Source organism: Phoca vitulina, unplaced genomic scaffold (assembly GCF_004348235.1).
Source record: "Phoca vitulina isolate PV1807 unplaced genomic scaffold, GSC_HSeal_1.0 scaffold2, whole genome shotgun sequence".
NCBI lineage: Eukaryota > Metazoa > Chordata > Mammalia > Carnivora > Phocidae > Phoca > Phoca vitulina.
Window position 1 is genome coordinate 81,828,845 of NW_022589705.1, and position 28,000 is coordinate 81,856,844.

At 57.5% G+C, this 28,000-nt stretch overlaps 2 protein-coding genes and 1 long non-coding RNA gene across 4 annotated transcripts; 2 read left to right on the forward strand and 1 right to left on the reverse strand.

The window, feature by feature from the left end:
* Positions 1 to 918: 918 nt before the first annotated feature.
* Positions 919 to 7,464, forward strand: SLC30A2 (solute carrier family 30 member 2). 2 transcript variants are annotated; one of them, XM_032390820.1, is made up of 8 exons: positions 919 to 968; positions 1,660 to 1,880; positions 2,582 to 2,728; positions 3,466 to 3,619; positions 4,361 to 4,517; positions 5,245 to 5,350; positions 6,680 to 6,814; positions 7,300 to 7,464. In XM_032390820.1, exons 1-8 carry the CDS (start codon positions 919 to 921, stop codon positions 7,443 to 7,445), a joined length of 1,116 nt encoding a protein of 371 aa, XP_032246711.1. In that variant the 3' UTR covers positions 7,446 to 7,464. The 2 variants fall into 2 exon arrangements, with proteins under 2 accessions (XP_032246711.1, XP_032246721.1); XM_032390830.1 differs by lacking the exon at positions 2,582 to 2,728.
* Positions 7,465 to 7,475: 11 nt separating this feature from the next.
* Positions 7,476 to 24,736, reverse strand: EXTL1 (exostosin like glycosyltransferase 1). Its single transcript, XM_032390807.1, has 11 exons — positions 23,064 to 24,736; positions 17,573 to 17,663; positions 17,194 to 17,301; positions 16,006 to 16,125; positions 15,279 to 15,411; positions 14,973 to 15,079; positions 14,108 to 14,197; positions 13,186 to 13,272; positions 12,618 to 12,778; positions 11,206 to 11,377; positions 7,476 to 11,050 (listed from the first exon to the last, which is right to left on the reverse strand). The coding sequence occupies exons 1-11, from the start codon at positions 23,834 to 23,836 to the stop codon at positions 10,880 to 10,882; spliced, it is 2,013 nt and encodes a 670-aa protein (XP_032246698.1). The 5' UTR covers positions 23,837 to 24,736; the 3' UTR covers positions 7,476 to 10,879.
* LOC116623583 lies at positions 24,720 to 27,470 on the forward strand. Its single transcript, XR_004297730.1, has 3 exons — positions 24,720 to 24,973; positions 25,217 to 25,347; positions 27,089 to 27,470. It is a non-coding gene; the product is annotated as an uncharacterized LOC116623583 (long non-coding RNA).
* The last annotated feature ends 530 nt before the right edge of the window (positions 27,471 to 28,000 follow it).

Sequence of the window (28,000 nt, forward strand, 5' to 3'; positions counted from 1 at the left end):
GCTTCTCCCGTGGAACACCACGTCCAGCACCTTCCTGGGGCTTCCGTGAGCTGCTGCAGGGCAGGGAAGGGAGGGTGGTGGTGGTGTCTGTTCTTCGCAGATGGTGACTGCTGCTGAAGGGCCACACTGCGCTAGTAGGGGTGGAGATAAAGCTACTCCAGATAGTGATCGGAGCGCGCGGAGGGCAGGAACGGGCGCCGCTTCGGTGGCTAGGAGGGGTCCATCGGTCCCAGCCAGGCCTAAGGAGGGCTCCTGCCCCAGCCCGAGGGCACGCATAGCCCACCCCCAGGAAACCCCCTCGCCTGAGCGGAAGAACGCAGCCAACCTCGGGAGTCTCCAGCCTGAGGGGAAGACACACCTGGCCTCGGGAGCCACAGTCCTGCTCTCAGGGCACCCAAAGCGGATTTCCACAAACCCAGGTCCGAGAACGCCTCGGCGGGATGCGGCCAGCCGCGCGCGGGGCAGAGTGCGCGCAGCCGTCGCCCAGTCCCAGGTCACGCGGGGTCGGCTCGTCGGGCCCCAGGGGCGCCGGAGACGGGGTGCTCGGGGGCAGCGCCGGCCTCCCCTCCCCCTTCCCCGCGGCTTTTGCACACGACGCGCAGCGAGCCGCTTCACACGGGGTGGCCGGGGCCGGATAAAGCGGGCGGGCGCGGGGCGCAGCGGCCGGCGCGGACGGGCTGGAGCGGCCGGAGCGGCCGGAGCGGCGGCGGGACGGCTCCAGCGCGGCCCGGGCGGGAGCTGCGTCGCGAAGCGGCCGGCGGGCGAGAGGCGCGGGCGCAGGGGCGGCGGGGGCGGCGCGCGGGGCCCTCGGGCGGGTGGGCGCGCGCTGCGCAGCGTCCCGCGCGCAACTTCCAGGGCGCAGTGGGCGCGGCGGCCGCGCGCGGCTTCCCGGACCCAGCGCGGGGCGGGCGGGGCCGCATGGAGCCCACCGAGAAGCAGCGTCTGGTGGACGCCAGGCCCGGAGCCCGGTAAGGCGAGAGCCTGCGGAGCGGCGGGGATTTGAGCGGCACCGGACGCATCTCCTGGTTTGCGGTTTACCGTGGACGGTTTTGCCGGCGGCTTGAACCGGGACCACACGGAGGGGGCGGAGGGAGGGGAGAGAAAGGGGAAATCGAGCTTGGGCAGGGGAAATCACTCCCCCCCCCACCCCGTCCCCTCGAGGCTGAGCACAGATCCTGACCCCTGCCCGCTAGTGGGCAGTCGCATGCCTGGAGCCCCGCCCTTGGCCCGACACTTTGCCCCCGGGCAGCCCCGCCCTGGGAGGCCCTGTGTCCCCAAGTGCACAAGAGGGGCATCTGCCCTTCTCCCTGAGCCTGAGCTCTGTTCCTTCTCCGTGCTTGGCTGCACTGGCCTTGCCCCTTGGCCACGTCCCAAGGTCTTTGCCTCCTCCGGCTTTGCCACGGGTGGGGTGGGGGAGGAGGGAACACCCTGGGCTAAGACCCCAAGACTCCTGGACTGGTCATTTCCCCAGCACCCCACTCCCGACACGAGTTTCTGGTTACTCCACAGGGACTGTCGAGCTTGGAGTGCCCTTAGCTATTCTTTGAATTGGACACGTGGGAACGTTTGCCAAGGCCCCATAGAGAGATAGGACTGGAGTCAGCCCTCCTTGCCCCCAACTCAGAGCTGAGTCTGCCTTCTCCCATCCTCTCTGGCCAGGTCTTACACTGGATCTCTGTGGCAGGAGGGGACTGGCTGGATCCCACTGCCACCATCTGGCCTGGACTTGCAGGCCATTGAGCTAGTCACTGAGAATAATCATTACTGTCATGCCCAGAAGGGTCCTGGCAGTCACTTCGACCCCAAGAAGGAGCGGGCCCGGCGACAGCTTTATGTGGCCTCTGCCATCTGCCTGGTGTTCATGATTGGGGAAGTCGTTGGTAAGAACCTTTGTGCTAATTAAATGAAATTGGGTGCATGGATAGTCTCATGATCCAAAAGGCTTTTCTCCAGGATGTGCCCAGTAATATTAATACTAATCGCCTCCGGGCATCTGTCTGGCTCAGTTGGTAGAGCATGCACCGCTTGATCTCAGGGTCGTGAGTTCAAGCCCCACACTGGGTGTGGAGCCTACTTAATTAAAAAGAAACTACTAATAGCCGCACTTCTTGAACATTCAGTATGCTGAGTCTTTTACATACAGGTTATCGCATCCAGTCCTCATGACAAGCCTGTACTGTCGTGTGGGTGTTGTTATTCTTCTTTTACAGATGATGAAACTAAGGCACATTAGGGTTAAGTAATCTGCCCAAGATCATGCACAACCAGTGCGTAGGGGATGGCCTGAATGCCTAGAAGGAAAGAGCATTTCCTGAGTGCCTCCTATGCTTTCCAGGCCCTATTTGAACTTGATTTTCACAGTCACCCTCTAAGTAGATAGTGTCAGTCCCATTTCACAGAAGTTGAGGCTCAGAGAAAGTTAGTCTCTTGCCCATGGTTACCCAGCTAATGGGTGGAGAGGTCCCAAATCCATGGTCTTTCTCCAGAGCCTCTGGTTTCCCTGCTGCACATGCAGTCTGGGAAGTTGGCTCCATGGGGAGCTGATAAGGCCCCCCCCATCTCCCTGGTCCTGCCCCTGCAGGTGGGTACCTAGCTCACAGCTTGGCAGTCATGACCGATGCAGCCCACTTGCTCACTGACTTTGCCAGCATGCTCGTCAGCCTCTTTTCTCTCTGGATGTCCTCCCGACCAGCCACCAAGACTATGAACTTCGGCTGGCAGCGAGCCGGTGAGGACCCTGGTTGGGGTGGGAATGGGGCTGGAAGAGGGGGCGGGTCAAGACTTTTGGTGTTCTTTGGTGGCTGCAACAGGTGGATCCCTGAGTGAGACCAGGAGGGTGACTTGGGTTGGGGAAGAGGATGTCCGTTTTGGCTTCTGTCCTCTGGTAGCTCCCAGTCTGATGGGGGAGCCCTGGTCCCCTGTCCTCTGGGAACTTCCAGTCTGCAGGGAAGGAGAGTTCCCCTTCCTAAGAAATGAAATGGCCAGACTTCAAGAAGAAATGACTATGTGTGGCATTAACTCTGCACATAATTCCATGTGGAATAATTTCCCGGGCAGGGAAAGGTCAGCAAAGCCTTCTGGAAGATAGAGGCTTTAAGGCCCCTTTAGTTCATTTCTGGGCTGCACGGTCATTTTCCTTGTGGTGGGAGATGGCCCAGTCTCTCCTCAGAAGCCTCAGTTTGTCAGCTGAGCAATAGGTATCTATTTTAGTAAGTCAGTTTCTTTACATGTAAAACAAAAAGGGTTGACCCAGGTGACTTCTTCAGTTCCTTCTAGCTCTGACGTACTCTGACAGATGAGTGGTGAGGTAAGGCGTGACCATGCCAGCCATACCTTCAGCAGAGCCCAGGTGGATCCAGGCCCTGACTGTGCAGGGAGGGGGCAGGGAGATCGTGGAGGGATGGGGAGTCCTCAGTTTTAGGGCCCCATGCTAAGATGGGTGTTGGGGGTTGGGTTCTTCCTCAGAGATCCTGGGAGCCCTGCTTTCTGTACTGTCCATCTGGGTCGTGACTGGAGTGCTGGTGTTCCTGGCGGTGGAGCGGCTTATCTCTGGGGACTATGAGATTGAAGGGGGGACCATGCTGATCACGTCGGGCTGCGCTGTGGCCGTGAATATCATGTGAGTGTGGCCTCCGTTCCCTGTGAGTCCTCCCTCCCACTTTTCACACGAACATTTGCATGCCTGTTCTCAGTGGAAGGAGGCCATGCACAGGCCGCAGGACCAGAATTTCCCTAGTGGCCTGAGCTCTGGTTCCTGGAGCACCTCAGTCCTGCCGTAGGCCTAGGCTGAGGCCATTGAGAGCTGGGAGTCTGGGCCAGCACCAACTCTACCGCCAACCCCTCCCCCCATGTGTGTGTGTGAATAAACCGGGAGCCTTCATACCTGAAATGGGAAGGCATGAGTCTAGCTCTTACAGGAGCAGATGTCCCTAGGGGCAGAATCCCAAGTTCTTTTTCAAGCTGGTGTGCCTGAAATTGGTGTCAGTGAGAGGCAGGGTCTGTGGAACATGGCTGTCTTGTTTGGGCTTCCTCTCCCTTGCTCAGTGGTCTTGGGCAAGTCACTTCCCTCTCTAGGCCTCAGCTTCCCCTTCTGTGAAAGGGTGGGGGGAACTAGATGACCTCCATGGTGCCCTCCTGTTCTGAGATTTGGCATCTTTGTGCCCAGATTAGCCTGGCGTTGGAGCTGAGCCCGTTCTCCTGTGGTTCTCTGAACCAAGGCCAGGTGGGTTGGAATCCTCACCAGGCAAAGGGAACAGGCAGCTTGGGGATTAGGATTTCTGTCCCACAGGCAGGCCAGCCCTACTGGGGGGACTCTACCTGCTACATCAGCGAGCCCTTGGCTTTGTCTCTGCTTCTGCAGAATGGGGTTGACTCTTCACCAGTCTGGCCACGGGCACAGCCACGACACCGGCCAGCAGCAGGAGAATCCCAGTGTCCGAGCTGCCTTTATCCATGTGATTGGAGACTTTCTGCAGAGCATAGGCGTCTTGGTGGCAGCCTATATTTTATACTTCAAGGTCAGAGCTGGGGACAGAGGGAGGCAGGCTCGGGGGTGGGTGTGGGCGGGAGATATAGATCATCTGGGGGCTCCTCTCTACACATGGCCCTTTCCAGGTTCTAGCTCCCTCCCAGCTGTGTGTGGAGAGGGAAGGAACATTTACCCAATGCCCACCAAGTGTCAGCACCTCTGATCTTCACAACAATCCTGAAGAGCAGCTGGTGGTGTTTTCTGCAGCTCAGAAAGGTTCAGTGACCTGGATGGTATCACACAGCAGGGATATTGTGGAGCCAGATTCAAACCCCCAGGCCTGTGGGCTGCCGCTGCTTGGGGCAGATCACACAGAGGGAGAGTGGTGTAGTAGTTGTTGGGGTTCAAGCCTGGCTCCACCCCTTGCTACCCGTGTGATATATAGTCTTTTGCGCCCACTGATCCTCAGTTTCTCCATCTATAAAATGAGATGTTGGACTATTGGTGTCTAAGATTCCTTTTAGTTTTGTTCACACTTCTGTCCCTTGGGCAAGGAGGGGTGGGAAGGGACTGTGCCTCATCCTGAGCTGTGATCTGCCCTGCCTGTTCTTGTGGACACAGGAGCAAAGGTAGAGAACTGGTAGACAGAGCCAGGGGAAGGCTTGTGCCCACCCCGCAGAGAGCCCCTCTCCCCGACTCAGCACTGGGTGGGCAGGGGGAGAGAGGCTGAGGTGTTGGGTGGTGAGCCGCAGCTCTGCCTTCCCCTTTTTCTGTAGCCAGAGTACAAGTATGTAGACCCCATCTGCACCTTCCTCTTCTCCATCCTGGTCTTGGGGACAACCTTGACCATCCTGAGAGATGTGATCCTAGTGCTGATGGAAGGTAACCTGGGCTTGGGGCTCTCCTTTTGCTCTGGGCTCTCCAGCACTAACAAGTTTTGGGGGGGGCAGGGGAGTCCCAGCACATTGGCAGGGAGCCATGGTCTGGAGCCTGGCACAGGCTGGGAAACCTCCTGGGGCCCCAGGCCGGTCTTGGCATCGAGCTGAGCCCTCAGGTGTGGCTGTTCCTAGAAATGTCCCCTGGACCGAACCTTCCCTTCCCTCTAGCCGCTTGGTGTCCCCTCCCTGCTGGGGTGTGTCCTCCCTGCCTAGTCAGGTAACTTCTAGGTGGTGTCTGGTGTCTGTAGCCCCGGATGCTCCACCCCTCCCCCATATACCTCCTCAGTCTCCATCTGCCTTTGCTGGGGCAGAGGGAGGGACAGGATTCTGCTTCCTGTGGCACAGGAAGCAGACTGAGGCTCAGAAAACAAGATGGTGGGGGTTGGACAAGCCTCCCAAATGCCCTCCAGCTCAGTGCCTTCCTTTCTGAGGCCTCCGCCTCGGGGAGCACGTGGCTGGGCTCCGGGGGCTTCCTCAGCGCTGGCAAATGGTCCGCCCTGAGTTACCACGTTCACCAGCTTCCTTGTGGCCCAGGGTGGCGGGGTCATGGGGCTCTGTGCGGCCAGGGTCAGTCCGCAGTTGGGTGCTGCTTTGGAGTTAGCGGGAGTGTGTGGCTGCAGGTGGGAGCATTTTCCCCAGGAGTGTGACCAACCCAGCTACAAGTGACGATGTTGATGCCCCATGTGGGTGCAGGGGTCCCCAGGTTCCCTTCTTTCCTTCCAAAGAATAGTCACTGGGCACCTGCTCTGGGCCAGGCACTGTTCTAGGCACTGAGGATATGGTGGTCAACAAAGGAGACTGTCCCGCGCTTGTGGAATTTCCGTTTTTTTTTTTTTTTTTTTTTAAAGATTTTGTTTTTATTTATTTGACAGAGAGAGACACAGTGAGAGAGGGAACACAAGCGGGGGGAGTGGGAGAGGGAGAAGCAGGCTTCCAGCCGAGCAGGGAGCCCGATGTGGGGCTCGATCCCAGGACCCTGGGATCATGACCCGAGCCGAAGGCAGACGCTTAACGACTGAGCCACGCAGGCGCCACCGAATTTCCGTTTTAGAAGGGGACACGGGCAAGAGACTGACGGGGTCATTTCAGACAGTGTCAGGCGTGAGGAGGAAAACACAAAAGGGCGATATGATGGAGATCATTTGGGGGGTGGGGGCAGCATCAGATCTGCTGGCCAGGGCGCTCTTCTGTGAGGAGGCAGCATTTGAACAGCAGGAACCGGCAGGGGCGGGAGGGAGCAGGCTCCTTAAGCCCCTGTCCCCGCGCCCCTCAGGGACCCCCAAGGGTGTGGACTTCACAGCCGTTCGGGATCTGCTGCTGTCGGTGGAAGGCGTGGAAGCCTTGCACAGCCTGCACATTTGGGCCTTGACCGTGGCCCAGCCCGTGCTGTCGGTCCACATCGCCATCGGTGAGTGGCCAGGGTCCTCAGGGCGGGGTGAGGGACAGAGACCGCCGGAGGCCTGGGGCCAGCCCCGAAGCCCCCGATGACCTCACACGTCTGCAGCGCCGCTGCTTTGAACCTGGCCCCACGCTGAGCACTTTAGAGACCTTAGTTCGTTTGGTCATCACAATCCCATTTATAGATGAAGAAACTGAGGCTGGGGCTGGGGTGGGGCGGTCACGTCAGTTGCCCAGGCTTTGCCAGCGCCTAGGTGGCAGCGCGTAGATTCCCAGCCTTAAAGCCACGGCTGCCCCTGCTCTCCGGGATTGTGCCAAGTATGGGAACCCGAAGGTGGCCCGGTGCAGGGGTGGGATCGGTGGGGGGCCTTCCTGATGCCCGTACCCTGTCGTGCTGGGGGGTAGGGAATGAGCTGGGCTCCCGATCCTTCCTCAGGGCCCGAGTGAGTAAATCGTTGTCTGGTGCCTCTCCTGGTGTGTCCTCTCGGCCCCTAGCTCAGAATGCAGATGGCCAGGCTGTGCTGAAGGCAGCCAGCACCCGCCTGCAGGGCAAGTTCCACTTCCACACCATGACCATCCAGATCGAAGACTACTCTGAGGACATGAAGGACTGTCAGGCGTGCCAAGGGCCCTCCGACTGACTGCCTGGCCAGGTGTCAACTGAGGCATGGACCGGACCTGCCGCTGGTGGGGCTGAGTGTCCGCCAGGCCCAGCCAGGACTCGGGCTCCCTGGCCGTGTTATAAAGCGGGTCCCTCTCCTGACCTCTGCTCTGTGTTGAGTGGTGAAGGAACTGTCCCCTGCCTCCCCCATCTGACTAGATAGCCAGTTTAAGGATGGAGACATGGCAAGTGTAAAGCTAGTATGACCCCGCTCCTCCAGCTTCTGGGTTGGTGCCTGGCGGGGCTGGGTCTGGGTCTAATCCTCAGCGAATGCCTTCCTACCACCAGCCTCCAGAAAGGCAGGGAGGCACAGTGAGGGCTGACAGAGGGGAGACCGGCTCCAACGTCCCCTTTCCCACCTACCTTTTTCCTCATTTCAGTCTGGCCTTTGCCTTATGAATCTATGAAGAAGTCCTTCTCCCTCTGCCTCTAACAATATGGTGTAAGGAGGCCTTGGGGGTTGGGGGTTGTGAGGACCCTGCACTCTCCGACCTGTCCCTCTGAGGTGGGAAACCAGCAGGCCTCTGAGGCCTGCCCGTGCCTTAGTCACTTCAGTTCTGAGCCACGTTTCCCTTTCCTGGAGGGAGGAGGCTTCTGACCGCGTCAGGACCTGGCTGGTTTCTTCTTTCCTTATTCCCCCAGCCCAGGAACCCTGTGCCAACACTGATTCCCTTGCCCCAGATGGTGGTGGTGGGGGCAGGGCTTTCAGCATGGGTCCTGCCCTCATGGCCCCACAGCCCCTGCCCCCTTCTCTTGTCCTGATAGAGTCTCAGGGATCTCAGAGCCTGCCATCCGATGTGATTGGGCCAGCGCTGTGGCTCGTGTGGCCTGGCCTGCTCAGAACTTGAGGATGGAGGACAAAGAGGGGTTGGTTGTACAACGATGGGAGACGTTGGCTTCCTGAGGTGTATGTAGATTCCCGAATTAGGGGCAGCTTGTGTTTACAGGATGCAGAGGGGACACTTATCCCTGGTCTCACAGAGAAGGCAGTGCCCCCACTCATTAGGTGGCCCTTAGGTCTCATCAGAGAAGAAGAGACTAAGAATGAACCTACCTCACAGGGTTGTTGTGAGGACTGGAGCCAAAGTTTGTTAAGCACCTAGTGTTGCTTCAAGAATGCGTACTTTGATCATCATGCTGGAAAGATGCCCCCTGAGGCCACCTTGCCGAAGAGCCAGGTGGGCTTCCTAGCCCCCCCAGGGGCAGCACTGACTTTGTCTTGACTCTGCCCTGATTTCGTGGCAGGACTCTGAGGAAGGGTTGGTCACTCGCCTTCCCCTGTGAACTACTTTCTTCCCATCTATGGAATAAGCTCTTGATGCGGTTCAAGCATTGTCATCCAGGCTTACCTGTGATCTAGGTCAGTGGGTTCTTCAGCCCCTCAAAATCTGCCGGAAGTCACGTGGCCTGGAAGTCTGAGGCGGGGGACTGCTGGTGGCTGTGTTCTACTCCACTTCACTCTCTGGGGAATCAAACCCCTTCTCCCCTCCAGGCCCCAGGATCCTGGATCCAAGTCCTTACACCCCTCTCAAGAGACTCTGCTTTCACAGATGAGAAAACCAAAGCTCAGAGAGGTTGAGTCTATGAAGTCACACAGCCACTGTGAAGCAGGTCTGGGGTTTCTGCCTCAGTCACCCAGGCCTCCCTCTACAGCAGGAGCTGAAAACCTTCTGGGCTGCATGTTGGTACAGTGTGAGCCCTTGGGCCTGGCAGTGCCCTCCATTGGTAAGGCCATGCCAAGACAGTTCAGTGTCTGGGTGCCGAAGTGAAGGGGAAGAGTGCCTCTTTCTCTTGGCTGGGCCTGGCACTTAGAACCCTCCCTACCCTGGGAAGGCTGCCTGGGCCACAGCTGTGTGCTTCCTCACCCACCTTCAACTGTTCTTGATCCTGGGCCAGAATGCCTTCCCTCCTTTTAAATTCCCAGGCCCCCCTCCACCTCAATAATCTAGCAGCCCCATGCCTTCCAAGGGAGAGCCCTCTCTGCACCCCAGCTGTGACTGGTTCCAGGGAGGACCTGAGTCATCCAGGGGCCAGAGGTCAAGCTGGAGGATGGGGCGGGAGGCCTTGGAGAAGGCCTGGGGGACAGCATGTTCTGGCCGGCCAGGGTGAGCTAGTCACGAGAGTTTCCAAAGTGGCAAGGCCATCAAAGCAGGAAAACACCTGACACCCTGGACCTGAGCTGGACCCATCACCCACACCTCTCTAGGGTCACCCCATTCCCCCTGCGCAGCTGCTGTAGGGGTATTTATAGCCCGAGCATGAGGGGGCAAGGACACGCACTTTATTTCGGAAGTGATAATTCCAGTTACAGGTGGATGAACCCTGGAGAACCCAGCAGCCCTTCCCCCACTCCACTGCCATGGCCAGGGTGCTCCCGACAGCCCCATCTCCCACCCAGCCCATCTAGAAATGGCTTCTTAGTCCTGAGTATGTGGGCCAAAGGAGTGGGGCTGTTCTTTCAAATTCTTCCCCCCAGTTTTTAGACCTCGGGCTGCAGCCCACCAGCACTCCACATCCCCTTGCCCGGTCACCCGTTGACCGAAGGGGTCGCTTAGAACGCCATTCCCTTTCCGGGAAGAGGGAGCACAGTGCGGCGCTGACCTCTAGTGGTCGTGGCTGGTAATGCAGAGCGCTGAGCTGGGCCGGCACGGACCCCCAGCGTTCTCATCCTCTTTCTCCCCCGGCCCCTCCTCTGCCAGATCGGGCAGGAAGCCCCGAAACTGGCTTCTCAACCCCTCTTTGTGCGAAGATCGCGCCTGGCAACCCAGGCGTCTGCGGGTAGCTGCCTTACCGCCGGACTAGGAACCGGAGGTGGGGGACGGAGTTTTGTCTCACTTGGCACACTGTCCACAATCCCGACTACCGCACAGGGCCAGGCACGCAGTTGATGTCTTCTGTCAAATACTTGTGAAGCACCTGCCAGGCCAGAGAGAAGAGGACATGGCCCTGCCCTCCCAGGGCTTCCTGGCTGGTCCTGGGGCCTGACCCTGTACCTCGCAAAGCAGCATGAACAGTGTGGGAAACACCCAGCTGTGAAAGCGCAGAGGACCTGGGTCAGGGATGGGGGTCAGGCAAGTCCGTGGAGGAGGCGGAGATCTGAAAGACAGGTGGAACTCAGCTCCCGCAGAGAAGCCGAGAAAGGCATTCCAGGCAAAGGATCAGCGATGGGTGAGGGCACAGTCGCAGAGCAAGTGCCTGGCACCTGTGACCCGCCACTAGCCATGGGACTGGAGGGTGGGGCGAGGCCCCGCAGTTCCGGGGCGTTGGGCTGGTTGGCTAATAGGGATCTGACATGTTGGCTGTCAGCCTTGATTGGCTCTCCAGATGTCCCAAGGGAGGGGGATGACCCCCCCCCCTCCTCCCCCGCAGGTGCAGTGCCCCCTGGGAGCAGGGCTGGGGCTCTGTTGGTCCTTCCTAGGGCTTCTCCAGGCTGCGATACTTCTTGCGCAGCACGGACACGGGGTCCTTGAAGAGTACTGGGTCCAGACGGAGGCGAGAGGAGACCAGGGGCATGTAGCCAAACTCCGCCGCCATCCGACTGATGCAGTTCTGGGCTGGCAGCTGCGACTCGGGGCCCCCAGGCGCCTAAGGGGGAGGAGAAACGCGTTGGAGGGCTCTGTCCTTCTGAACCCACCCCCATGCCCCCGAACCCTGCAACAAAACAGGATTGGGGTTAGACAGAGGGAATCCCTTCCCCAGCAGCGCCCTCCCAGTGCCGACCTGCCTCCCTGGATCCTCACCAGTGGAGGTCTGGCCTCCAGATGCTGCTTCCCGTAGGGCACCTTGAGAGGGGGCAGCTTGGTGACTGCTGCTACTAGGAAGTTCATGAGGATGTCCACACAGGTGGGTGCTTCATCCGCCAGGGCTCTCAGAGCCTTGGGCAGGGCGTGGGTGAAGAGGGTGTGGTAATACCTGGGCAAGGTGGGATGACAGCAGCCCAATTCACCCACCACCCCTCCCTGCCAGGCCCCATTCTCCTCCCTCCTGACCTCACTCTCCCTTTGACTTCAATCCCCACGCCTCTTTAGAAACCCCTGCTCCCCCTCTCAGCCCAGGCCGCCTCAGAGAGCTCACACCAGACATACAAACCTCTCTCTACTGTTCGGTGCTCTGTGGGTCATCTGCAACAAACGGTGTCCTCCCTGCCCCCTCCCTTACAGCTCCCTGGGGGCCCCACCCCTGGGCTCTGAGGTCTGACCTCAGCCAGAATGAGGTGGGGGATCAGCTGGCTCCAAGGCCATTAAACATGGCAGCCCCAGGGGCGCCTGGGTGGCTCAGATGGTTAAGCGTCTGCCTTCGGCTCAGTGCATGATCCCAGGGTCCTGGGATCGAGCCCCGCATCGGGCTCCTTGCTCAGCGGGGAGCCTGCTTCTCCCTCTCCTTCTACTCCTCCCCCTGCTTGTGCTCTCTCGCTCTCTCTGTCAAATAAATAAATAAAATCTTTAAAAAACAAAACAAAACAAAACAAAACATGGCAGCCCCAAAGACCGGCTTCAGGAAGGCTGTGGATTAACCAGACAATGATGCTCCAGGTGAGCCTTGTTTCACGCAGCCCTCCTATAGAACAACCTAGGTGCACCCTGCAGACCTTAGGGGCATTCTTCACTCTGCTGAGAATCCCCCGCAGAGCTCCTGGGTAAACCTACTAGAGGTTCCACGTTACACATATTTGGTTTAAGTATGTCTAAGGAACCCCTCTAAAGGGGCCTTCCAAAATTCAGTCCCTACCCCAAAGATGAGTGCTTCCATCGACTTCTGAAAGGCCTGGGACAGTCCCCAGCCCATCACACACACATTTATAAAGCTTTAGGGCCATTCTCTTGTCTCCACCATCACCAAATCCAAATCCCTACCCTCTACCTAACTCTATTTAAAATAACACTAGCTACCATTTGTTGACCGTCTGTGTGGTTTTCTCATCTGATTATCATGTCAGCCCTGGGAGGTGAAAACGTTCTCCAGATAAGGAAACTGAGCCTCACAAGAAAAGACTTGCCCATCACACAACTGGGATGTGGCAGATCCGGGCCTGGAACCTGGATCTCTGGGGGTTCTAGGTTGACTGCTGTGTTCGCTCCCACACCACCCTGCTCATGGTTCAAAGGAGGAGTCTCTGACCCTCTGCTCCCAGTGCCAGGCCGGCCCTCTGTACCTGTGGTACAAGGCAGCTGATGTGAGAACCATGGAAAACTCGTTGGCCCTCTCGGCAGTGTAACCCCAGCCACCCCGGGCCTCGTCCCAGAAGTGGCTCCATGTCAGGAAGCCCACCATCCGCTCAGGGAAGTTCTGCCACACCACAAAAGCGAAGTCCACCTGGGGAGATATTTAAGTGAGGTATGAGGAGGGACGTCCCGACCAGCTGGGGACATCCAGAGATACGGAGGCAAGGCTTGCCTGGCCGCGGGGACTCCGGGGAGAGGAGATGGGCGCGTGAAAGTTTCCAGGAGTGCTGGGGTGGGGGTAGGGTCCCACCTGGGAGGTAGAAACAATGCTTTTTCAGCTGGGAGCCGAAAACTGTTTTCAGGAGTCTGCTGGAAGGTTCTACCAGATTGCTAAGGAGGAGGCTGATTGGCTCGCAGGGGTGGTTTCGAAAGCAGGGGCTGCACCTCCGCGCTGGTCCTCTGCTCCTCTCTGCTCTGGGAATCTGAGGGGCTGCCCCCGGCCCCTCTGGCTCTGCCCCCCCCCACCCACCCCGGGCTCATCTTGGGCCCCGTCCTCACCTCACTTGTGGTAAGACTGCTCTGGGCGTCGAGGCTGAGGACGGCATCAGTGCTGATGGCTCTGTGCGGGAAGAAGCGGTCACTGACCTGTAGTGGGAGGGAGGTGAGGCCAACTCAGCCGTGGGAACCCTCCCCAGGCTCCCACAGTGACTAAGTAGCCTCGAAGCGGGAGCCCCCGCGCACGGGTATAGAAGGCAGGCCGATGACACCAGCCAGGCTGCCTGGAACTGGGACCCGGAGCTCACTGTGACTCTCCGCACTTCCATTTCCCCTTTGGTAAAACGGGCAGAGGGTATCTAGGGGTCCTTCTAGTCTCGATGCCTCTGGATTCCTCTTGTCACATTACACGCTCACCTCAACCCTGGGAGGGGCTGTCAGACATCCTTTGAAAGAAACAGCTCCAGAGAGATGAAGGGACTTGCCCAGAGCCACACAGCACGCAGGTGGCTCCCACCATCCCGGCTTCTCAGAAGCCACCCTCCTCCGGCTCCATGTGCTGCAATCTGTTCTCATTTCCTCAAGATCCCACGTTTTTCCTCTGGCTCATCCAAGGCAGCCCACATACGCCCTCTGCCTTCCCTCATCACACAAAACCCCAGTTCTCTGGAAGCACAATCCACAAGGGCCAGGGATGGAAGAGGATCATCTCTGTGGGGCCCGCAGCTGAGACCCACGTCAGACAGCCCACCATCCACTCCAGGAAGCTCTGCCACACCCACACGGTGCAAGCAGTCCCCCCGGGGAGATCCTTGAGTGACGGGGGAGGAGGGACTTCCTGACCAGCTTCAGGCCTGACTGGAAATCCAGATCTGGCTCAGGCTCAGGCTCCAGCAAAGCACCCTGTGTGTGCCCTCCTGGGTTCCCTGCATGCAGGGGCTGGAGCCCTCCCTCCCGTGAGCCCCACCCCCCCCCCACTCCTCACCTTCCTCTGCCCCTCCAGGACTGTCAAGGGCACTGTCGTCTTGGGCCACCTGGGTGGGGGTGGCTTCTCACTGCTCCAGAGAACCAAGATCTAGGAGGAAAAGGGGTGTTCCTGAAGTCTGGGAGAGCAACTGTATTTGTGAGTTTGGGAGAGTTTAGTTGGAGCCAGGGTCCTTTCCTCGCTGCCCTGTTTTTGCCTCTGGGCTTCAGGAAGGCGGGAATTCCGGTGTCGCGAAGGAAGCTACCTATACCATTAGAACTGGAGGGAGTCAGTGGTGGTAGCCCCTCGCCTGGGCCCTGGCCCCTCGCCCCATGCCCATCTTCTCTCAAAGGCTTTCATTCTCTTCCGCTCCTTCTGCTCAGATGTCCCATCTGTGGAGCTGCTCTGTCTGTCCCCGGCTGAGCTTCCCTCCCCTGTGAGTTCTCTCAAGAGTCTACGTGGCTTCTCTGGAAGTGAGATTTGACAGCGTGTGCCAGGAAATGCTAACTGAATGGGAATCCGGGGCTGAATCCTTTCCTGCTTTTTCTCTCCATCAGCATCAAGCCCACGGCCTCGCACTGAGAAAATGACGGATGGGTGAGCACACGCGTGAACGCACGTCTGTTTACCTCTCCAGCCCCCCCCAAGGGGTACCTGCTTTTTACATGATTTCATCAGTTTCCATGAGGGAGGGAGGGGTTGGGGAGGAAAGGAACAAGAATGTTGGGACTTAAAGAGGAGGGCACTGGTGGCACTTGGAAACCCCTCCCGTGCCTCCCCCCTGGAATGTGTGGTTACGCTTGGGGTCTAGACGTCTTCAAGAGCCCTGCCCTTTCCCTTGCCCCCACCCTGGATCCCAGGACCCCAGCTGGCAAGGGGAACAGACCTGGGCACAGTGCTTGGAGGCTGCCACCGCCTGGATGAGCTTCAGGGGGGGCTGGCCTGGGGCCCCCACCCAGATCAGGGCGCTGAACCTGCCCACAGGCCGAGAGCCTGAGGGGAACGAGACACAGGCTGTTAGGGTGGGAGGAGACAGAACCTCCTGAAGAGTGACCTGAGCCGGGCCCTCCAGGAGCCAGGAGAGATGTGGGAGAATCAGGGAAGGGCTTGGCAGGGCTCTATGGTTGAGGCTGGGACAGACTTGGGAAGAGCTGGTGAGGGGACTTCAAGTTGCCCCATCCCCAGGGCATACCCCGTTGTAGGTGGTAGAAGGGGAAGTCCAAGGGGCTTGTGGAAAAAGTGGGCAGGGCCAGGAGGGCGCCTGGGGGGCTGTTCCACAGTAGCGAGGGGTGAGCAGATGCTCCAAAGATCCGGTCCTGAATAATCTGTGAAATGAGAGAGGGCTGTGCTGAGGGAGTGGACGGTGTGGTCGGGGGCAGGGTCTGGGGAAGTGCGGACCTGGCCTAGCACCCCCCCCCCCCGCAGCCCCCCTTCAGGCTCCTGGGAGGGCAGCAGCTGCATCACTGTCCAAAGGGTTCAGGTGCAGAAGTCCAGAGTAGGGGGCACTCAGTGATGGTGTCCAGAGATGGCTGATGATGGTGAGTTTGCTGCCTCCCTCTCCTTCCTCACTCATGGCAGACGTTGCCAACAAGTCGCAACATTCTTTCCGGGCCCAGAATCCCCTTTAACACAGCACCCCAGGCAGCCGCTGCCCATCACCCGGGCTGACATCTTGGCACTTGCTTTGAGATCTATTGGCCAGAGCTGTCCCTCTACAGATGGGGAAACTGAGGCCAAGACTGGAGAAGGAACTTGTCCAAGAGCTCAGGGCCAAGTCTCAGATTCATCCCAGAAGCCTCTTCAAGGGGGAAGTCCAAACAGCAGGGTAGAAGAGGTGTCCAGAGAGAGGGGTGTGGAGAGGGAACAGGGATGAGGCCGGAGCCAAGCCCCACGGCCCCCATCATGGAAGTCCCCCTCACCTCCAGAGTGGTATGGATGACCTTCTCCACTGAGGAGAAGTAGGCATCCCATAGAAACTGGGTCTGCTGACGCAGGGCAAGGACCCGCGTGGGGGGCATCTCCTGGAGGGCGGCAAGGACCTGAGGCACAGAGGGAGGAAAGGAGAAGGCATGGCGCCTTGTCAGGCTCTGACCGACTCTGAGGTGGGACCGCCCAGGTTGGCGGTCTGGGAACCAGAAGCCTTCTCCGCATGGTTTTCCAAGTGGGTTAGAGCAGCCACCTTTGGCCAAGTCCCAGGTAACAATCAAGAGTTCAAGGATCACACAGAGTTGGGCCTAAATGCCACTTAGTAACTGTGTGACTATGGACAAACTACTCAACCTCTCTGAGTCTGTGTCCTCATCTGTAAAATGGGGATAATAATAGTACCTGCCTCATAGGGTGGCTGTGGGGATGAAATTAGATTAATACAGCGGCACCTGGGGGGCTCAGTCGGTTAAGTGGTTTGCCTTTGGCTCAAGGGCATTATCCTGAGGTCCTGGGATCGAGTCCTGCCTCAGGCTTCCTGCTCAGCTGGGAGTCTGCTTCTCCCTCTGCCTCTGCCCCTCCCCCTCCCCCTGCTTGTGCACACTCTCTCTCTCTCTCTCTCAAATAAATAAAAAGATCTTAAAAATAAATAAATACATTAGATAATATACATTAAGTGCTTAGCATATGGTAGAGGCTCAGTGGCTTGTAGCTATTATTATTAACTACCATACCATTCTCACTTCTCAGGGGATTCAAGGCTTATGCAGGGTTTTCATAGTCAGGCAAAATCAGTTTCATCAGCTGGAAAAATCACTGCATTTTGCTTGCCTACCCCAGCCTCCATGGAGGCACTCAGATTTTAGATTTTTTGTGGCTTTCCCTTAAATTGGTCGAGTCATGGGCTGGGCCCATGGAGATCATCCGGTCTAACTTATCCCATTGTAGAGATGGGGAAACTGAGGCTGGAAAAGGCTCAGGACTTGCTCTCAGAACCCTCAGGAGTCTCTGCCTCTCTATGATCCTATGGGAGCCCCAGAGGCTTGGGGCTTGGAGCAAAATCATGAATATACACATATGGGGAATAGGAATGAGGACTGAGATCAGCCTGGGGGCTGAGATCCCGGGCTCCTCCCATGTCCTGGGTCCAGTCCCACCCTGTGGGCAGCACCCTGAGCTACCTGAAATGGGAGCCTCTCGTCAGCTACGATGGCCGCCTTGGTCCAATCGATGACCTCGGAGAAGGGCAGCTCCCACCGAGGGCTGAGAAGCACAGGGATGCAGCCAGCCTGGAGGGAAAGGGGAGGCACTGGGGAGCCCAGTCTTATCCTACACACACTTCCCCTCCCCCAGTTCCAAATTAGCAGCTGCTTCCGTTGGGGGCAAGGGGGAAAGAGGAGAGAAAGGTGGTTTTTTGGGCAGTGGGTTGTTCTACAGAGGGTGTGGTGAGCGTGGGTGCGGGCAGCTCACTGTCCCTTCCCATCGGCCTGGGCCCAGAGAGCCCGCCAGCTCAGGAGTGTGGGGGGACAGGGCCAGGGGATGCCTAGGTTGGGGTTGTACCTGCAGGGCTTGGAGGAAGTGCAAGGCATCAGGACGGTGGCCCGGGATGAGGCAGAAGGTGGCATTGGGTAGTGTTGCCCCAGGGTGGGTCCTAAGGAAGTACAGGAGGGGTCCCACACATATGAGGTCTGAGATAGCCGCCCCTCGCCCCACCTGGCTCCCTTGACGTCCCCCCAACTCCCCACACCAATACTCCCAAATTCACAATGTGTAAATCCATCATCTGTGCTTCATATGTTAACGAACACTCACGCACACGTACAACCACACACGGAACACTGACACAAACAAGCTTCACACCTGCCCCTCACCCATGGTGGGCTGGGAGGCAGGAGCCCTGGGTTCTAGTTCTGCCTCTGCCCTTGGTGGGCTCAGGCATCTCCCCCCTTCTCTGGACCTCAGTTTCCTCATTTGCAAAATGGGAGGTGGCAGGACCAGCGGTTTCCAAGGCCTGGTCTGAAACCAAGGCACACTCCCACTGCTCTGCCACACGCAGATTCTCGGGCAGCCCTCACCTGAGTGGCCTCCATGCCCTGCCTTCCCCCCATCCCAAGAGCCCAGGCCCATGAAAGGCTCCTCTGTCAGGAGGTGGGCTGGGCCCCCAGCCTGGAACCGCACAGGAAGCTGCTGCCCAGAGGCCCCCTCGCCCAGAGGACAGGCCTCCTCTGTTCCTCCCAACCCCAGGGCCACACTCGGGCTGTGTTTGTTTGTGGGGGGAGGGGCTTGAGTCGCAGCCTCCTCGGAGCCGCCTCCCTGGGACTGCCCACCCAGGGAAGCGGTGCCCATGACCTAGCTGCTGGGAGGTGCAGGGAGGGCGTGGAGGGGGCAGGACTCCTGGCTTCACAGGCCTGCTCAGAGTGGGACTGATGAATAGAGCTCAGAGGTCCCAGGACCCTCCTCAGCTACAGCCTGTCTGGCCTGAGTCTGAACCATTGAACAGATGGGGAGACTGAGTCTCAGAGAGACCCAAGGACTAGCTTAGGGTCTCAGAAAGGGTTAAGGCAGAGCTGGAACTAGAACCAAATAGGCTAACTCCTGCCCCTGGGTTATTTGAACTACCCTGGAGCTGCGGCTTAGGGGTCTCCCAGGGGCTCTGCCTCCCGCCTCTGTCTCTCCTGCTCAGGTGGCCACCAGGCTTCTCCTGGAAGAAGCCACACGTTAAACAACAGAACATTCTCTAACTCATTGGTGCCGCAGCACCAGCCAGCTACAGCCCTCCTCCCCTCCCCAACAAAGCCCTAAGGGACTGAGAAGCCCTAAGTTCCAGGCTTCCGAGAACCCAGAGACAAAGAGCTTTCTGAATAAACTGTACTCCTCAGTCCTCACTAACCTCCACCGTTCCCTCCTCTGTGTCTCTGCCTTCTCTGCCTTATAGCCCAAGGAATTCCTCCTACTTGATCTTTTTTTTTTTTATACATTTTTTTGCTTTAAGATTTTATTTTTTATCTGAGAGAGAGAGTGGGAGAGAGAACACAAGCAGGGGGAGCAGCAGAGGGAGAGGGAGAAGCAGGCTCCTTGCCCGACGTGGGGCTCGATCCCAGGACCCTGGGATCATGACCCGGGCTGAAGGGAGACGCTTAACCGACTGAGCCACCCAGACGCCCCTCCTCCTACTCGATCTTAAAGTCTAAGCTCAAACCTCACCTTCTCTGGGAAGCCCTCCTTGATCTTTCCAGAGAAGGCTCGCTCCTCTCTGCTCCCACAGCCTGTGCGTGCACACAGTAGTGATGACCACGCCGAGCTTTACTGAGCACTGCTCTAAGTGCTTTACCTGCGGTAACTCACCTCCCTGTCACAGCACTCCCTCAGAGACCGGAGGTCTGTGCTGCTAGTCCCCTGCTTTCCAGATGAGGGAACGGAGGCCTAGAGAGGCCCCACGGCTCTGAAGTGGAGGAGCCAGCGAGCAAGACAGCTTGCACAGCATCTCTCTGCTTAACAGTGTGCGTCCTAACCAGGGGTCTGCCTGCCTCTCCCACAAGACCGAGCAACTTGAGGGCCGGGGCCCTGCCTTCCTCATCTTAGCATCCCCACGGCCTAGCGGAGCACCTGGCCGAGACTGGGCACGTAATAGCTGGTCAGTGAACGGATGCCCGGCGTGTGATAAAGCAGGGACCCAGGACCAGGGGGCCAAATGTCTGAAAGGTCAGTTTTGGCACCAATTCTAGTAATGAATCTGGCTGACAGGAGCCAGGGGGTGGCCTTGGGAGATGGTGAGATCCCCATCAGTAGAGGTAAATAAGCAGAGCTGGATGAGCACCTGCCTTTGTGTCTGTGTGTCTGTGTGTGTTATGGAGGGGACATCATGGTAACTGCCAATGAAGTCTTAGGGTTCTGTGACCATAAAAGGTGTTTGCCACAGACTCAGGGCCTCAGTGCCCAAGGATGGAGTCAATGTGGTTCCACTGGGCTCTCTTGCAGCCTGGCTATAGGCAGGGCCACATGTGACTTCCGTGTGCCCTAGGTACTTTGGCCTTTGGGGTCTCTCTGCCATAATATTATATATATAAATTACATTTGATGATTGCATTGGTATAAAAACAAAAACACTGGGGTGCCTGGCTGGCTCAGTTGGTGGAGCGTGCAACTCTTGATCACGGGGTTGTACATATTTTAAGATTACTTAAAAATAAATAAAAATAGTAGTATTATATATTAGGGGCACCTGGGTGGCTCAGTCAGTTAAGCATCTGCCTTCGGCTCAGGTCATGATCTCAGGGTCCTGGGGTGTCAGGGTCCTGGGGTGTTGGGCTCCCTGTCGGGCTCCCTGCTCAGCGAGGAGCCTGCTTCTCCTTCTCCCTCGCCCCACCCCACCCCCGGCTCATGCTCTCTCTCTCTCAAATAAAATCTTTAAAAACATATATATTAAAACATTTTCTTCTACTTAAAAGTACGGTTTTTCCTTCTGATTTTCAAAGGAATGAAAACGTTTTCCTGGGTCCCTGAAAGTACCATGGGTCCTAGGCACTGCGCCTCCTAGATGCAAAGGAGACTTTAAAACATGCATTGAATTTATGTTAAAAAACAAAAACCTAAGTGAGGGAGAGCATACATACGCGTTGTTTGTGCACACACAGAATACCTCAGAAAAGCCGTGAGAGAAACTAGAAACGGTGTTTGGCTCCAGGAAGGAAAACCGGGTGGCCAGAGACACGGGTGGGAGGGAGTTTTACTGTATACCCTTTTGTGCCTTTGGAATTTTGTACCCTGTGAATGAATTCCCTATTCATAAGAATAAATAAATAACAATTTAAATGGGTGGAGGCTTATTCCAAAGCAACAGAAGACTGTTCACCCAAGATGGAAAAATGGCTCTGGAGCCAGAAGTGCCGGGTTTAAGCCCAACTCCGCAGGCGCCCCATCACAAACTCGAGGGAGGCCAGGGTGAATCAAGGAGCTCCTCACCGAAGGGCCTTGGCTGGCTCCCTCCACCGCTTTGAGCCTCAGTTTCCTGTTCCCTGAAATGGGAATAACAATGCCTCCCTTGCAGGGTACTTGAAGGCACGTGACTTGTGCAAAGTGGCCCGGAGCAAGCTCTCCCGGATGTGTTCGCTTCCTCCCCTCCCCCTCTCCCACCCTCGCCAACCCAGGGAATGTGGGACAGTGGCTGTGGGATGGTGGCAGGGACTGTGAATTGCCTCTTTCTCTGGCCAATACTTGCTTATTCAGGCCACCTTCCAGGAGCAGCCCTGGGGCTGGTGGCCTCCCTTTCTCCCTCTGTCCCTGTACTGTCCGGCTGCTTCAGGCAGCTGCCTGACACCTCAGGGAAACTGAGGCTTACGCTACTCCAGAGATCACAAGGCCTGTCCCCTGCAGGGGGGCTGAGGCCAAAGACAGACTTTGTGAAACTGCAGAGGGTAGTCAGAGGCTGCCAGGCATCACACCTTGGAAATAAACTCAGCCACAGGGCGGCCCACGCAGATAAGAAAGCCTTGACGAGTTCTGGCCAATTTGGGATCAATCGGTAAATATTTGGTGCGTCAACAGTTCACCTATGGTATGCAGCTCCCTAATTTCCAGTCTCTCAAAGAAGTTCAGACTGAAATAGCTTTCAGATTCACCAGTGCAGTAACTCAAGTCAGCCGAAAGAAGAACTTCCTATAAGCAAGAACGGCTAAGAGCCTAATCAGAAAGGTCAGGCGGGGCCATGGTGAACAAGAGAAAGTTGTTCACTGAAGGTAAGCTCTGTCTGAGCTCTGAGCTTCAGGGGCCTGGGGTGGGGGGATCCCCATCACTGCTGAGGATGCCTGCTAGGGATGGGTCCGGGCAGAAGGGCCTGGGGGCTGATGAGGCAATTGCGTTCCTACCTCTGGCTGTGGGGCTCCCTGGAGGCCCTGTGCCTTGAGGGAGTGCATTCCCAGGAGAGCCCTCTGGCTGAGAGAAGCCCCTGAGAAGCAGAGGCAAAAAGGGAGCTTGGCCACGTGAAGCATTCCTAGGGGGCAGGTGTTGCTGAGAATAGCCCATGTTGTTCTAGCAGAGAACAGGGAGATACCTGAGGGAAGGAGCAAGGGAAGGACTCCAAGAGTGACAGGTTCCAACTCAGGTCTGCCCCAGAGATGGAGAAGGAACCCTCTGCTGCCTGGGCCCTGGACAACCTTCAAAAGGATTTGAGTTCCTGCCTGCCCAACCAGCCTTCAGACACACGGGCCTCCTGGGGGTGCAGAGGGGTTAGGGTACTTCGGGGTTAACTGCCTTATCACCTGAGGCCTGTCACTGCAACTAGCCCACAGAGAGGGGTTTCTGCACAACTCTCCATGTCCCATAGGCCACCACACCCCCCTATATGTCTCCAGGCAGTTGTGGGGGTGGGAAGTTCTTCTGTAGGTCTGACCTCATTCATATTTGCTGTTTCCTTAAGAGATTAATCCCTCAAATTAGACACCGGGGCAGCTTCCATCTGTGACCAGTTCTTAATCTCCATGGCCCTGAGGTATCTGATGGGTTGATCATACACTCTTGGTTGAAACTCAGAACTCTAATGCTGAAGGCTCTGGAAACAGGCAGCTCTGCATTTCAACACTGGCTGTGCCCCTTCTGTCTGGATGGCCTCAGACCAGTTACTAAACCTCTCTGAGCTTAGTGTCTGGGACACAAACAAATGATAGCAATTAATATTATTTTATTATCACCATTATTTATAATTTAGCACAGAGTGAGCACAATAGATGTGTACGTTAAAATATTAGGAAAGGAGGAATTGGAATAAGAGAAAAAGAGTAAGCAGGAGTGAGTCATATTTTTGTTTTTACAGATCCCCGAGGGAGAACTCCAAAACCTCCTTTGGACACCCCGTGTGACAAAGAACCATCTTGGTGGGGTCTCTCTCTGTCTAATCTGATTCCCTCTTGCTGCAACTGAGGCCAGAGTTTGCCAGGCCTCTGGTTCTCTCGTCCCATCTCAATCCTGCCCTCCACCCTGGCCTCTGGGCTCACTCCCATTGCAGATCCCTCCCACTCAGCCCCCCCCCACCCCCCGGGGGTAAAGGTCCACTTACTGCTCGGGTCCATGGTCCTGCTCACAGCGCCCATCCCAGGGGCAGGCAGAGGAGTCAGGGACTGCTGTGCGCCACCCGCCCCTCTCCTCCGCCAGGGCTAGCAGGGGCACCCCAGGGTGGGGGCTGTGCTGTCCCAGCCGGCCAGGGGCCCCACCTCGCAATGGGTGGGCTTCAGGGAGAAGCGGGAGGGCCACGTCAAAGCCAGGCCGGAAGGTGTCCACCGTGGGGCTGGCCTTGGCCACCATCGCCTGTCCCAGTTGAAAGGTCTGGGGGCAGAAGGCTGAGTGGAGACTGAGGACCAGATGGTTCCTTCCCCCATTCCATTGCTGGGGCACTGGGCTGCACTCTCCAGCGGGGGCTTCCAGGCTGAGGAGGAGGAGGATGCAGGCCTCATCAGGGCTGACGGAGCGGGATCGAGAGCTCTCAATGGAAGCCAGGATCCCACGGTGAGTGTCAGAGATCGGGCCAGCCACCGGGTACACGAACACCTTGAGACCACCACCCCTGCACTTGGAGACATCAAAGCAAGCTCCCCAGTCGCAGCTGCCACCACGGGGGGCTTGAGGACGTTGAGGGTCATCTTCTGGGAGCTCCCCAGGCTGGGAGAAACTCTGCAGGAGCTCTGCATCCAGCCAGCGGGGCCAGCCTTGGGGGGCCCCTACCCAAGGTCTGGCAGGCACTACCAGGCGGAGTAGGGGGAAGACTCTCAGAAGGACGAGGAGCCAAGAGGCCGACAGTGCCAGCCAGAGGGACTTTCTTCTCCACGACTGCATGTGGCCACCCGCAGCCAGGGCTGGGGGAAGCAGGAGGAGCAGGGGCTTGAGGGCGAGTCGCTGGAGCTGGGATCTGCCTTCTAGTTCAGCGCCTTCATCGTACGGATGGGAAGACTGAGGCCCATTGAGAACAGGCTGCCTGTGTGAGGTCAAACCGCAAGTCACCAGCCAGGCACCAGGAGGCCAGGTAGGACCCGGCTTCGTGGCCTTGCCTTCTTGAAGTCAGGAATCTACTTCCTTGGCTTTTGGACAACCAAGCCAGGCTTTGACACTCCCCCCCTCCCCGACCCCGCCAGCAGGGCCCCCTGCCCCTGGGCACTGCTCAGGCTGATGCAATCCCCTGACCACACTGCAAGGCCACGTCCTTCTGCCCTCCTGGCTGCACCCCCTGACCTTGGCCTCAGCAGGGAGGCAGGCAGTCTGCCAGGCCATGGGGGACCCGTCAGGGCTCTCACAGGAGGTGGCTTGGCCAGGGTGTGTGGCTGGAAAGAAGGGGGGCTGGCCTCCCCAATCCTCCCCTTGCCTGAGCAGCCCCTGAGTAGCCCTGGCTGCCCCTGTGCCCACTGGCGGGCACTCCCGGGCTGTGGGCCCTGCGGCTGGAGCTAAAATTAGACTCGGCGGTCCATGTGCGCTCTCAGGGTCGGCTGGGGTCAAGGCCTGGGTGCAGCCGGTGCCCCCTGCCTGGGGGGCTGGGAGTGCTCTGGGTCCTAGTCCTCTCCCACCCCGCCGCTGTCCCCCACTCAGGCAGCTCGGCCCCTCCCCCCCCACCCCTCTCAGCTGGTCCTGCACCCTCTGACTTGCAGCTATCCCGGTGCCGACACCGGGGACCCTGCCCCACGCTCCTGTCCCATGGCCCCCCAGCCCTGCCGGGCGCCTCGGTCTTCTCCCCCGTTCCCTCTAGGGCAGCATCTGGCCCGACTGGATCTCTTTCCCAGCCTGGCTCCTCCCCTGCCAGCCCTGATTCGTTCCTGCCTGGGAGGCAGGGTCTCCTCTTAACCCGTTCCAAACCAGTTTCCTCGATGGTCAATAATCCTCACCAGCAGGACCCACTCCTCACAGATGCCTCGCGCTATCACAGCTTCTGAACCCACACATCAATGCTCCAAGGCAGAGGTTTAGCACTGCCATTTTTCACAGGTGAGAGAAGTGAAGCTCAGAGAGGGTGGTATCTTCCTAACATGTGGCAGGGCAGGGACTTGAACCCTGAACTCCTGACCTTCCTCCTTAGAGCTTCCCACTGGTCACCCCAGCAGGGGGGTCCGAGTGTGGGGAGTCTATCAGTCAACAGATGAGAAAAGTGAGGTGTGAAGTGAGGGGAGGGGCAGGTGGGGGTGGGATGGAGTGGGTGGTACTGGGTAAGATGCTCTCAACTATTCCCAGGATTAGCCCCACCTCCAGCTGCAGCCTTTTCAGGCCCACTTCTGGCACCTCTCACTCAGGTGTCCAGGTAGGTCTGCCCTTGCCTGGAGCTCTGGAGGGAAGATCTTGATGCTCATCCTCCAGTCCATATGGTAAGTTCTGCCCGACGTTGAACTTGGCTATCCATTAGTCCACGGCCATTGAGGGGTTCCCCTGCTCAGTTCCTTAGTCTGTGCTCTGAGAGGGGGGTCAGGAATGGGTGATGTCACCCACTAAAGAGTTGCTGAGGTGAAGGGGGAGACACAGCCCCTGGCTGCCAGGAGCCCCAGTCTGATGAGGGAGGCCATGTGGAATGGGCCGACCTAGAGCGAACTCTGCCTCCACCTCTGAACAGCTGGATGATGTGGGGCCTCTGTCCCCTCATCTCAAGATGGAGGTAAAGATCTTCACCGTGAGGTGGTTTTCAGATTAAATCCAGGCCTATCCCAGGGGGTCCCTCAACAAGTGGCCACCTCCTTTCCTTGCTTGCCTGCCCCTGATCTCAGAGGGCCACTGATCTGACCAGGGAGAATGTTTTGCCCTATGTGGGAATGTTTTGCTATCGCATGGGCAGCATGTCCTAGGGAAGAGTACAGTTCATTCACCCAATGTCCTCAAAATGGCCAGCACAGGGGAAACCTGGCCTCTTTGCCTACAGCGTCCATCACTAAGTGATGGACTGACTTTCCCTGCACACATCAGGCTTTCCCAAGGGGAGAGAGGCCTTTGCACTTGCTGTTTCCTGCTCCTGCCATTCATCCTGCTCAGCTAACTCCACCTCATCCGACAGGAATCAGCTCCCCTCCTACAGGAAGCCTCCCTGACTCTCCTTGGGCTGGTTGGGGCCCTCCTCTAGGTTCTTATGCCACTTCTTCATCCTTCTATCCCTGTACTCATTCATTCATTCATTCATCCAACAAGTACTTATTAAGTCCTAAATATGGGCCAGGTTTTGTGCCAGGCCCTGGAGATATGACACTGAAGAACAATAAGAGCTAACGTTCCTATTACACTTACTATGTTCCACACGCAACTCCAAGTGCACGTGTATTAGCTCATTGAATCCTCTCCTGGGGGGCTCTGAGGAAGGTATGTTATTATCCCCATCTTATAGACGGGAAAAGAGAGGCCCAGACAGCTTAAGTAAGTTGCCTGAATTCCCACAGGATTAGCCAGGATTTGGACCTAGGCAGTCCATTCCTTCAGCCATCACACCATCCTGTCTCCTGAGTGAGACAGGTATACCCCCATTCTTGCAGAAGGCACCGTCTCTGAGGAACATCAGGATCCAGGCAATCACAGGACGAGGGGGGCGGGGAGCATGGGAGTGCACCGAGGGACACCTGCCCTAACGCTTGAAGGACATAGTACGTTTTTTAGAAGAACCAGTGTGGCTGCCTAGGTGGGAGCAGACAGGAAATGGCAGGAGTAGAGGCAGGGACTGCTTTTTTTTATGACCTTCGCCCCCACAAGTCATTCATTCCCTCATTCCACAACTCTCCTTCATGAGCCTGTACTGTGTGGGCCAGGTGGGCTCTCAGGGCGGGGAACAAAGCAGACAAAACCTTGCCCTTATGGAGTTCATGTTGAGGGAGGAGAGAGCAGCAATGAGCAAAACAAATAAAAAATCTCGTGTTATTTGGCAAGAAAGGCTGTGGAGAAGGGTGGGGGGAGCTGCAGTGTTAGATGGGACGAGTGGGGAGGGGCGCCCTGAGAAGGTGACGTTGGAGGTGAGGGAGTGGGGGGGGGCAGTGCAAGGTCGGGTCACTCCAGCAGGGCGGGGAGAAGCACAGGTTCTGGGGGTGGGTGGCGTGGACGTGCAACGTGAGAGACATGATCTGACTTGTTTTTGAGGCACCGCTCGGACTCCAAGGAAGAAGTTGCCACGGGCAGAGACAGAAGCGGGGAGCCATGTGGGCCCAGGCGAACCACGCCAAGACTGAGTGGGGAGCCGAGGTAGGGGAGAAGGTCAGGGGTCCAGCTCTGAGGCTAGGAATTTTGTCTCATTCACCCTTCTCATCCCAGCACTAGGGTAATAAATGGCCAACAAATACTTGTTGAATGAGTGAATGAATGGACCGGTGGACAAAGCTGGGAGGGCTAGGAGGCCAAGGCCAGTGGGCCAGGGGCTTGGTAGGGGACTCCTGCTCCCCCAGCTCTGGGTACCCTGGCCGGCTCCTGCCTCTGTCCACACTTGTGTACACGCACAAGCCAACTCCTACCTTCGCCCCTGCAGGGGAGGCCCTCAGACTAGCTGGGCCCTGGGCTTGTCTGGCCTGCGATTCACATGGTTGCCCAGCGGCTTGGATGGAGGAAGAGAAGGCAGGGCATCCTGGCAGGCAGGACTGAGCTGGGCTCATTCTAAAAATACATCGCCGGGCTCTGCCAAAAGCTCTGGGGGCCTCTGTCGAGCTCTTAGGGCTCATCAAAGCCACCCGGAGTTCCTGTCCTATGCCTGGGCTCTGATCAATGGCCCGATAGCCCACAGTTTGGGGAGAGGGGGGTGAGACAGGGCAGGAAGGAAAGGACAGCAGGGAGGAGGAGGAGGAGAAGGCTCAGGCTCTGGTTCAGTGAAGGGAGGCTTCTGGGAGAAGGCAGCACTCTTTTTTTTTTTTTTAATTTTTTTATTGTTATGTTAATCCCCATACATTACATCATTAGTTTTAGATATAGTGTTCCATGATTCATTGTTTGTGCATAACACCCAGTGCTCCATGCAGAACATGCCCTCCCCAATACCCATCACCAGGCTAACCCATCCTCCCA

Excerpts from the sequence above, each read along its gene's own strand:
- EXTL1 (XM_032390807.1), bottom strand. The coding sequence starts at position 23,836 with ATGCAGTCGTGGAGAAGAAAGTCCCTCTGGCTGGCACTGTCGGCCTCT. Across the intron at positions 17,302-17,572 it reads ACTTCCTCCAAGCCCTGCAG|GCTGGCTGCATCCCTGTGCT; the intron begins GTACAACCCCAA and ends CTTTCCCTCCAG. Across the intron at positions 11,378-12,617 it reads TCAGCTGCCTTGTACCACAG|GTATTACCACACCCTCTTCA; the intron begins GTACAGAGGGCC and ends CACCTTGCCCAG.
- SLC30A2 (XM_032390820.1), top strand. The coding sequence starts at position 919 with ATGGAGCCCACCGAGAAGCAGCGTCTGGTGGACGCCAGGCCCGGAGCC. Across the intron at positions 2,729-3,465 it reads CTTCGGCTGGCAGCGAGCCG|AGATCCTGGGAGCCCTGCTT; the intron begins GTGAGGACCCTG and ends GTTCTTCCTCAG. Across the intron at positions 6,815-7,299 it reads GTCGGTCCACATCGCCATCG|CTCAGAATGCAGATGGCCAG; the intron begins GTGAGTGGCCAG and ends CTCGGCCCCTAG.